At 59.3% G+C, this 10,726-nt stretch overlaps 2 protein-coding genes across 2 annotated transcripts; both read right to left on the bottom strand.

Moving 5' to 3' along the window:
- Positions 1-1,083: 1,083 nt before the first annotated feature.
- On the bottom strand, positions 1,084-4,942 carry DNAJC14 (DnaJ heat shock protein family (Hsp40) member C14). Its single transcript, XM_062510955.1, has 7 exons — positions 4,906-4,942; positions 3,858-4,646; positions 3,670-3,776; positions 3,184-3,303; positions 2,339-2,499; positions 1,945-2,047; positions 1,084-1,376 (listed from the first exon to the last, which is right to left on the bottom strand). Exons 2-7 carry the CDS (start codon positions 4,617-4,619, stop codon positions 1,142-1,144), a joined length of 1,488 nt encoding a protein of 495 aa, XP_062366939.1. The 5' UTR covers positions 4,620-4,646; positions 4,906-4,942; the 3' UTR covers positions 1,084-1,141.
- Positions 4,943-7,074: 2,132 nt separating this feature from the next.
- Positions 7,075-9,499, bottom strand: PYM1 (PYM homolog 1, exon junction complex associated factor). Its single transcript, XM_062511044.1, has 3 exons — positions 9,453-9,499; positions 8,656-8,749; positions 7,075-7,781 (listed from the first exon to the last, which is right to left on the bottom strand). The coding sequence occupies exons 1-3, from the start codon at positions 9,481-9,483 to the stop codon at positions 7,244-7,246; spliced, it is 663 nt and encodes a 220-aa protein (XP_062367028.1). The 5' UTR covers positions 9,484-9,499; the 3' UTR covers positions 7,075-7,243.
- Between the last annotated feature and the right edge of the window lie 1,227 nt (positions 9,500-10,726).

Here is a 10,726-nt window from a genome sequence, read left to right as displayed (position 1 = left end):
GGGATGGACACGGGAGGGACGCGGGGATGGACACAGGGATGGACAGATGGACACGGGGATGGACACAGCGTGGACTGACGGACACGGCATGGACACAGGGATGGACAGATGGACATGGGGATGGACACAGCATGGACAGACGGACACGGCATGGACCGATGGACACGGCATGGACACAGGGATGGACAGATGGACATGGGGATGGACACGGGAGGGATGGGAACAGGGACAGACCATGGACACTCAGATCCCCCTGAGGGACGTCTGTGGGATGGACACGGGGTGGACTTGGGATGGACACGTAATGGACACAGGACATGGGATAAGGGACACAGGACATGGGATAAGGGACACAGGACACGGGACAGGACAGAGACGTTCCTTGGCTGTGCCCTGGGAAGGCCCCATGGAGGCCCCAGCATGTCCTGGAGCTCCCAGGATGGGCGGTGGCCGGACAGAGCCATCGCCCCAGGGGTCACTTTGTCCCCAGGGGTCACTTTTTGTCCCCAATAAAAGACGCTGACCCCACACAGACCCCGAGTGCTCCTTCAGTGTCCAGAGATGGCTGCCATGATGGGTGCAGCAGCCTCCATGATGGATGTGGCGGCCGCCATGATGGGTGTGGCGCCTCCCATGATGAGTGTGGCGGACGCCATTGTGGGTGTGGCAGCTGCCATGGTGGGTGTGGCAGCTTCACCGTTGGGCCAAACCGTATCTCCCGGACTAACCGGATCCGTCCTCACCCACGGCTCTAGGCCCGCCATAACCCCGGTAACGGCGCCTAAAGCGCCACGAGCACGGCCCTGCCCACACTCAAGATGGCGCCGCCCTCTGATGCCTCACCGGGACCTTCAATATGGCGTCGTCTGCTGCACAATCAGTGACGTCACTCCCTTTCCGGCGCAGCCCGGAAGTGACGCGACCGTGGCGGCTCGGGGCTGATGAGGCCGAGGGGACCTTGGGGACACCGGGGGGACCGTACTGAACCCCCAAAACGAGCCCTGTTTCCACAGCCCCCTCCCCCCTTTATTTAATACCAAAAAAAAAAAAATCACTCAATTTCTTTTAAAAAACCCAAAAACAAAAGAAAAATAGAGTTTTATTCCAAGCCCTTTTTTTGGGGTGGGGGTCGGGGGTCTTCTCAGCGCGGCAGCGGCCGCCGCCCCTTCTTCCTCCTCTTGTGCTTCGTGTCCCCCCTGGGGGGGCCCCCCTGGGCCTGGGGGGGTCCCTGGGGGGGTCCCTGGGGGGGTCCCGCAGCCCCGGGGGGGGTGGGGAAAGCCCCCCCGGCTTCCCCCGAGCTGGGATTTCCCTGGAAAATGCGAGCCAGGAAATCCTGGAGCTCGGTAGGAGAGGGGGGGCTGCCCTTGGGGGGTGCCCTGTGGGGAGAAAAAAAGGGGGGTTGGGACACAGCTGGATCTACCTGAGCACACCTGGATTATACCTGGGCACACCTGAGCACTGCCAGGACACTCCCAGGACACCCCCAGCCCTGCTCTAGACCCTGTCCTAGGACTGACCACTGGTGTCCAGCCCCAGGTCTCCCCCAGGTCACCCCTCCCCAGGACTGACCGCTGGTGTCCAGCCCCAGGACACCCCCAGGTCACCCCCAGGTCACCCCTCCCCAGGACTGACCGCTGGTGTCCGGCCCCAGGACACCCCCCCAGGTCACCCCCAGGTCACCCCTCCCCAGGACTGACCGCTGGTGTCCGGCCCCAGGACACCCCCCCAGGTCACCCCCGGGTCACCCCTCCCCAGGACTGACCGCTGGTGTCCGGCCCCAGGACACCCCCCCAGGTCACCCCCAGGTCACCCCTCCCCAGGACTGACCGCTGGTGTCCAGCCCCAGGACACCCCCAGGTCACCCCTCCCCAGGACTGACCGCTGGTGTCCAGCCCCAGGACACCCCCCCAGGTCACCCCCGGGTCACCCCTCCCCAGGACTGACCGCTGGCGTCCGGCCGGTGTGGCTGTCCTGGCGCCAAAGGACAGGTGGTAGGGGACACGGTGGCTGTCCGGGGAGATGGCCACACGCTGGCAGCCCGCCCACTCTGCGGAAAAAGAGGGGGACACCTGGTCATGGTGACACCAGAGACCCCCAGGATGGTGACACCAAGGGGACCCAGGGATGGTGACACCAAGGGGACCCCCCCACCCCGGTCATGATGACACCAGAGACCCCCAGGACGGTGACATCAGGGATGGCGACCCCAGGGACCCCCTGGGATCTGTCACCCCTTGGCTCTGGGAACTCTGTCACCGCCCCCCAGGTGTCTCTGCGGGTTCTGTCACCCTCCCCCAGGTGTGTCTGTGCTCCGTGTCCCCTCCCAGGTGTCCCTCACCGGTGACATCGTAGATGTGGCCGTCCATGCGGGCCAGGTAGGTGACCTTGAGGCCGAGCAGGCTGGACTCTGCCCACAGGTCACCCTCTTCGGCCGCGTGCCACCCCCCGCACTCGGCACAGTACCGGGCACCACGGGGGTCCCTGTCCAGGGGGAACCGCCTGTGGGGACATTGGGGACACTGTGAGACCGCCAGGGACACTGGGGACACTGTGAGATCCCCCCCAACCCTCCAGGACACGATGCCACCCTGAACCCCCAGGGACACAATGTCCACAAAAGCACTGTCCCTGCGTCCAAACTGTCCCCACTGACCCCAGTGTCCCTGCTGACCCCACTGTCCTGTGGTGTCCCTGCTCTCCCTGTTGTCCCCACTGTCCTGTGGTGTCTCTCCTGTCCCCAGTGTCCCCACTATCTCCAATGTCCCTGCTGTCCCCACAGTCCCCTCTGCCCCAGTGTCCCCGCTGTCCCCCATGTCCCTGTGTCCCTGCTGTACCCACTGTCCCAGTATCCCCACTGTCCCAGGGTGTTCCTGCTGTCCCCAGTGTCCCCCATGTTCCAGTGCCCACCATGTCCCCTCTGCCCCAATGTCCCTGCTGTCCCCAATGTCCCATCTACCCCAGTATCTCCAGTGTCCCTGCTGTCCCCAATGTCCTCGCTGTCCCAGTATCCCCACTGTCCCATGGTGTCCCTGCTGTCCCCTCTGCCCCAGTGTCCCTGCTGTGCCCCATGTCCCCACTGTCCCCTCTGTCCCAGTATCCCCACTGTCCCTGCTATCCCCACTATCCCTGTTGTCCCCACTGTCCCCAATGTCCCAGTATCCCCAGTGTCCCCGCTGTCCCCACCTGTGGCGTCCCCCGCAGCGCGTGCAGCCCATGGCGTCCATGGCGTCCCTGAGCTCCTCCTGCAGCCGGCCCAGGAACGCGCCCAGCGCCCGCGCCAGCTCGCCCTGGGCCAGCTGCTTCCTAAAAAACGGGAATTAGAACGCAAAAAATGGGAATTGCAGCACAAAAATGGGAATTGCAGCTCAAAAATTGGGAATTGCAGCTCAAAAATTGGGAATTACAGCCCAAAAACTGCCCAGTGCCCGTGCCAGCTCCCCCCCTGGGCGAGCTGCTTCCTGAAAAATGGGATTTACAGCCCAAAATATGGGAATTACAGCCCCAAAAAAGGGCCCAAAGAATGTCCAGCACCTGTTCCAGCATCTTCCTAAAATACGGGAATCACCCCCAAAAACTCGGGAATCACCCCCAAAACTTCGGAATTCCTCCCCAAAACTTCGGAATTCACCCCCCCAAACCCTTTTTTTTTTTTTTTCAGCCCAAACTCACGTCTCGTACTCGCGGCGCCTCTCGGGGCTGCTCACCCTCTCCCAGCCTGCCCGCAGCACCTTGAACGCCGCCTCCGCCCGGGGGTCACGGCTTTTATCGGGGTGCACCTGCCAAGGCACGGCCCTCAGGGGTCCCGCGGTGTCCCCAAGACGTCCCCAACCCCTCCCCGCCGTGTCCCCAGCACCCACCAGCACCGCCAACCTCCGGTACGCCCGCCGGAGCTCGGCATCGCTCGCCGTGCTGTCCACCCCGAGCACCCGGAACGGGTCCAGCTCTTCCTCGGCCACTTCGGCCATGGCCACCAAACGTGTCACCTCCTGCCCGCTGTCACCTCCGGGAACGCCGCAGCGACTCGCCCGTCGTTGAAACCGCTCGCTCAACAGCTCCCGGCAGCGGCGGAGCCCCGCGGAGCCCCCGCGGAGGAGGGAGCGGAGCCCCCCGAGGAGGAGGAGGAGGAAGAGGAGAAGCAGCGCCAGGAGAGCCCCGAGCAGCCGCAGGCACAGCGCGACCCCCGCCCGGGCCACCCGCAGGAAGCCCCGCTGTCCCCTCCTGTCGTCGCCTCGTTCCTCGTCGTGCTCCTCGTGGCGTTGTCGTTGTCGCCGTCGCGTTCTCTGCGTGTCGCCGTTGCCGTCCGGGGATCCCCGGTGGCGGCAACCGAGTCCACACGAGATGTCCCGGGTGGGGCTCGGGGGAGCGGCCGGGGGACCCCGGCAGCCGCAGCGACCCCCGGGGGTGGGGACGGTGTCGGGGACACCCCCGGGACCGGAGACGCCACCGGGGTTGGGGACAGGAGGGTCGCGCTCGCCGCTTTCGTCGTCGTCGTCGCCCGCCGTGCCGGTGCCGGTACCGGGGTGGCCGCAGGTCCCGTTCCAGGCTCCGCTGGAGCCCCCCGCGGGCCCGCTCCCCCCGGGGACACCCCCGGTCGCGTCCCGGTGTCGGGGCTGCTCCATCGCACCGGGGTTAGGTCACGGCCATCCCTGCGACAGAGGGGACACAGGGGTCAGCACCCCCGGAACGGGCCCTGAATGGACCCGGGACACCCCGACAAACCCCCGGGAAACCCCAGTCCGGATCCCGGGGACCTCCCGACCGACCACCGGGACACCCTAAACCGGCCCCGGGACCCCCGCGACTCCGGTACCGAGGGGATCCGGGACTCACCAGCCGGTACCGGGGGGATCAAGGGAGGTTTTTGGGAGGTACCGGGGGATGTTCTGTGGGACGTTCGGGACTCACCGCGCCGGTACCGGGGGATGGTCGGGAGTCACCACAGCGGTACCGGGGGATGTTCGGGACTCACCGCTCCGGTACCGGGGGATGGTCGGGAGTCACCACAGCGGTACCGGGGGATGTTCGGGAGTCACCGCGCCGGTACCGGGGGATGGTCGGGAGTCACCACAGCGGTACCGGGGGATGTTCGGGACTCACCGCGCCGGTACCGGGGGATGTTCGGGACTCACCACAGCGGTACCGGGGGATGTTCGGGAGTCACCGCTCCGGTACCGGGGGATGTTCGGGACTCACCGCGCCGGTACCGGGGGATGTTCGGGACTCACCACACTGGTACCGGCGGGGGGGGGGGGGGGGGTCGCTCCGCCGACCCCCCCGGGTCCCCTCACGGCCGCACTTCCGCTTTCCGCCCGCCGCTGCGCTGGCCACGCCCACTTCCGGGGTGGGACAGCACGCGAGGGCGTCACGCGGCCCGCTCCTTCAATGGCAACGACCACGCCCCCTTAACGGCACGAACCGGTCCCTAAATGGAATGGCCACGCCCCTTAAAGGGGCAACGCTTCTTAAAGGGGCACCGCGGCCGTCCCATCACACTGGCGGGGCTCCGCTCCCAGTGCTCCCAGTTCTCCATGTGCCCTCTCCCAGTAACTCCTCCCACTGCCCCCAGTTCTCCCTAGCCCCCTCCCAGTTCTCCATGTGCCCTCTCCCAGTAAACCCAGTACCCCTAGTGCTTCCCCCAGTGCTCCCAATTCCTCCTCCCAGTGCTCCCAGTTTGGGGTCTCCTGCCCCACCCCAGCTCCATTCGAACCCTGCTGGGACCCCCAAATTCCCCCTGGGGTGTGTATGGGGGTCTCCCCCTGTCCTGGGGTCTCCCAAACCCCCAAATTTCCCCAAATTCCCCCTGGGGGGGGATCTCCCAACAATCCCGACCCCCCCTGTTGGGTCACTGCTCTTTTATTCCTCCACCGTTTTTAAAAATAAAAGGAAAAAAAAAAGACAAAAAAGAGAAAAATTGGGGGGGAGGGAGGGCTGCAACACAGAAAGGGGGGGAGGGACACAGAGGGTTTGGGGGGCACGGCCCCTTTTTGCTTTTTGGGTTTTTCTTTTAATCCCCCCTTTTTTTTAATCCCATTAAAAACCGGGAGCGACACCGGGATGAAGGACCTGAACCCAAGAAAAAAAAATTATGAAGCAAAAAATTTTGAAAGAAAACTGGGGAAAAAAGAGAATAAAACAAGATGGGGGAAAATGGAAAAACAAACAAACAGAACTAAACCAAACAAAACAGAAAAAGAACAAAAAGAAATCAGCAAAATAAAAGATAAAAGAAAAAAATAAAATAGCAAAAAGTCGAGAAAATAAAATAAGTCAAAAAAGTAATATAAATAAAACAATCCGCAAAAAAAAGTGAAAAGAAAATAACCCAAAGAACGAAAAAAACAAAAATAAAAGAACCCCCAAAAAGAAAAAAATGAAATTAAAATAAAATAACCCAAAAAAGCAATAAAAAAAATAACCAAAAGAATCGGTAAAGTAAAATAAACCAAGAAATAAAAGAAAAAAAAAAGAAATAAAATAAAAGGGAGGAAAAATAAATGGGAAAAAAGAAAATAAATGGGGGGAAAAAAGAAAATAAATGGGGGAGAAAAAGAAAATAAATGGGGGAGAAAAAGAAAATAAATGGGAAAAAAGAAAATAAATGGGAAAAAAGAAAATAAATGGGGGAGAAAAAGAAAATAAATGGGGGAGAAAAAGAAAATAAATGGGAAAAAAGAAAATAAATGGGAAAAAAGAAAATAAATGGGAAAAAATAAATGGGGAAAAGAAAAAATAAATGGGGAAAAGAAGAAAATAAATGGGGAAAAAAAGAAAATAAATGGGGAAAAAAAGAAAATAAATGGGGAAGAAAAGAAAATAAATGGGGGGGAAGAAAAGAAAATAAATGGGGGGGAAGAAAAGAAAATAAATGGGGGGGAAGAAAAGAAAATAAATGGGGGGGAAGAAAAGAAAATAAATGGGGGGGAAGAAAAGAAAATAAATGGGGGGGAAGAAAAGAAAATAAATGGGGGGGAAGAAAAGAAAATAAATGGGGGGGAGAAAAGAAATGGGGGGGAGAAAAGAAAAGAAATGGGGGGAAAAAAAAGAAAAAACTTGGAAAAAATTGGGGAAAAAAATTTTTAAAAATCAGAAAAAAATAAAGAAAAAAATCGAAAAATAACCATAAAAAAATTGGGAAAAAAATCGGAAAAAAAAAAATCGAAAAAAAAAAATCCCAAAAATCCGCCAAAAAATCCCCAAACCCCCCCCCCCTTCCAAAAAACCAAAAATCCCCCTCCTCCCCAAATTACGAGTCCAGCTCCAAGCCCCTGAGTTCCTCCTCCAGCGCTTTCCTCCTGGCCAGCTTCTCCAGCTGCTCCTTGGTGGGCTGCGGGATCCCCCCCCCCTCCAGGCGCTGCCTCAGCTCCTCCACCTGCCGCAGCTTCTTCCTCAGGCTCTTGATCCGCCGATTCCTCTCGTTATTGGCGGCGTTATCACCGCAATTCCCAGCATTTTCCAGGTTTTTATCCCCTCCCTTCTCACCCGCTGTCCCACCTCCTCCTCCGACGTTGTCGCCCCCTCCTCCTCCTCCTCCCAAAGCGATTTTTTCCAGCGCAGCGCTCAGTCCGTCCCTGTCGCTCTCCCGATCTTTCTCCTGCTGTTGTTTCCTTTTCTCTTTACGTTTCAGGTTTCTCCGGGCGGTTTTGGATAAAGCTGGGGAGGGGTCGCAGCCCTCGGGCCGTCCCGGGGTCCCTCGAGCCGAGGGGGATGGGCTCGGTTCTGGGTTTAAACCTGGGGGTAGTTCGGGTTTGCTCCGGAAGAATTTCACGTATTTGTTCTCGTAGCTGTGGTGGGAGGACAAGGGGGAAAAAAAAAACAAAAAAAACAAAAGGGTGAGGGGGGTTTTTGGGGGGGTTGTGGAGGGGTTTCGGGGATGTCTGAAAGGGGTTTTAGGAAGTCCTGGAGGAGTTTTGGGGGTGTCTGGAGGGGACAGGAGGGGATGGGAGGGGTTTTGGGAGTGTCTGGAGGAGTTTTGGGGGTGTCTGGAGGGGACAGGAGGGGATGGGAGGGGTTTTGGGGGTGTCTGGAGGAGTTTTGGGGGTGTCTGGAGGGGACAGGAGGGGATGGGAGGGGTTTTGGGGTGACTGGAGGGGTTTTGGGGGTGTCTGGAGGGGACAGGAGGGGATGGGAGGGGTTTTGGGGTGACTGGAGGGGTTTTAGGGGTGTCTGGAAGGGATGGGAGGAGTTTTGGGGAGGCCCTGGAGGGGTTTTGGGGCTGTCTGGAGGGGTTTTGGGGGGTGTCTGGAGGGGACAGGAGGGGATGGGAGGGGTTTTGGGGGTGTCTGGAGGGGACAGGAGGGGTTTGGGGGGATCCTGAAGAGGGTTTAGAGGAGATGGGAAGGGATAGGGACATGGGAAGGGATAGGGACAGGTCCTGGAGGGGTTTTGGGGGTGTCTGCAGGGGACTAGAGGGTTTTGGGGGGTCCTGAAGAGGGTTTGGAGGGGATGGGAGGGGATAAGGGGGCCCTGGAGGGGGTTGAAGGGGTCTGGGGGGGGTCCTGGGGGGATCCTAGAGGGGACAGGAGGGGATTTGGGGGTTCTGGGGAGTCCTGGAAAGGACAGGAGGGATCTGGAAAGGCCTGGGTGGGACCCGACCCCTCCCCACAACCTGGGACCCCCCCAAGACCCCTCCCCACACCCCCAGAGCCCCCCACTCACACGGGCACCTCCTCCTGGGGCACGTAGCCCTCCTTGACCCGGCGCTGCTTCCGCCAGGTCCCGTCCGGGCGCTGCGTGGATGGGATGTACCTGCCTGGGGACAGCAGGGACAGTGTGGGGACAGCGTGGGGACACCATGGGGACACAATGGGGACATCACAGGGACATGGGGACACCTCCACAGACACCAGGGGACAGCAGGGACACCCTAGGGATACTCTGGGGACATGGGGACACCTCCACAGATACCGGGGGGACACCGGGACACCATGAGGAACATCCTGGGGACACCTCTGGGGTCACCCACGGATACCAGGGGGACCCCGGGACACCCCAAAAACCCCTCCAGATGGGCGCGGGGACATTCCCAGGGACCATCCCAAGGCCACCCCAGGGATCCCGGGACACCCCACGGGGACCCCAAGACCCCAAATCCACATCCCCTTCAGAGACCCCAAAACCCTCACGGGCATCTCCAGGACCCCGCCCCAAAAACCTTCGGTCCTTCCTCACCCCGAGACCCCTCCAAGAGATCCCAAGACCCCCCGCCCCAATAAGAGACCCCAAAACCCTCACGGGGAGCTCCAAGACTCCCCTCAAACATCCCGAGCCCCCGCCCTCAGAAACCCCGGCCCGCCCCCCCAGCCCCTCACGGGGATCCCGTCCCCCCACCCCCCCTTCGGTCCTTCCTGACCCCGGGATCCCCCCCAGACCCGCGCGGGGGTCCCGGGGCTCTCGGGGCAGCCCCCGGGGGGGGTCCCGGAGCCCCCCAGCCCGCGGAGCCCCCCCGCGCTCACCGGTCTCGTCCGTCACATAGGGCGTCGCCATCTTTGCGCGCGCGCCGCGGGGCCGCCCCGGAAGTGACGCAAAGGCGGCGGTGCGGCGGCGTTGGGGGCGTGGTCAAAATGGAGGCGTGACCGTATATGGGAAATTGTGAATAAAGGGCGGGGCTACAGGCGGAAGTGATGTCTTAATATGGTAAATGGGGCGTGGTCTTTTAAATATGTTGATTGCAGGGCGTGGTCAATGTCAGTGATTGGCTTTAATTACTATGGCAATTAAAGGGCGTGATCAATGATTTAAATAGGAAATGTGGGTGGTCGTTGAGGGGGTGTGACCATTGATTTTTATGGAAATTAGGGGGTGTGGTCAAAAAGAGGGTGGGATTTTTTTAAGCATGCAAACTAGAGGGCGTGGTCAAAAGGCAGATGAGATTACTGATATGGAAATTAGGCGGCGTGTCCAAAATACACCACACCCACACACCCCCCCCCCCCAGTTTAATTAATTTGGAAATTAGGGGCGAGGTAATTTATTACAATGGGAATGGCAATGTCAAAAATAATGCATGATCATATATGGGATATGGAAATTGGGGGGCGTGGTCAACACCACGATTAACTTTCTTAATATTGACATTAGGGGCGTGGTCACTGCTTTATATGGTAATGAGAAGCATGGTCAATTACAAGTATGATAATGGCAGGGTGTGGTCAAACAAGATCTTTATTAATATGTAAATACGGGGCGTGGTCACTGGTTCTGGGGCGGGGTCTGGGAGTGATCTCACCACTCGAGGCTCCGCCCCCATTCCCCCCAAAACTCACCCAGGAGCCCCCATAGTCTCCTAAAACCTGCCCGGATAGCCCAAAATCCCCTAAAAGCTCATCAGGACACCCCCTCAGACACACCACACCCCCAAACCTCCCCCCCAGGACCCCTAAATCCCCCCCAGGACACCACCCAGACCTCCCTAAACTCCCCTTGGTCCCCACAAGACCCTCCCAAAATCCTCCCAAAACCTCCTCAGGAGGTCCCCACAAGACCCCCCCAAAACTCACCCAAAATACCCCCAAACCCCTCCGGATCCCCTCAGACCCCCCAAAACCCACCCAGGAGCCCCCAAAATCCATCCCAAAACACCCCAAACCTCCTCAGACACCACAGGTTTCTTCTGGGACCACCCCAGATAACCCAAAATCTCCCCAAAACATGCCGGCTCCCCTCAGACCCCCCAAAACTGCCCCAAAATCCCTCCAGGACACCCCAGGCACCCCAAATTCACCTGGAC

The sequence above is a fragment of the Cinclus cinclus genome, chromosome 30 (genome assembly GCF_963662255.1).
Source record: "Cinclus cinclus chromosome 30, bCinCin1.1, whole genome shotgun sequence".
NCBI lineage: Eukaryota > Metazoa > Chordata > Aves > Passeriformes > Cinclidae > Cinclus > Cinclus cinclus.
This window is presented reverse-complemented; position numbering and strand designations above follow the sequence as displayed.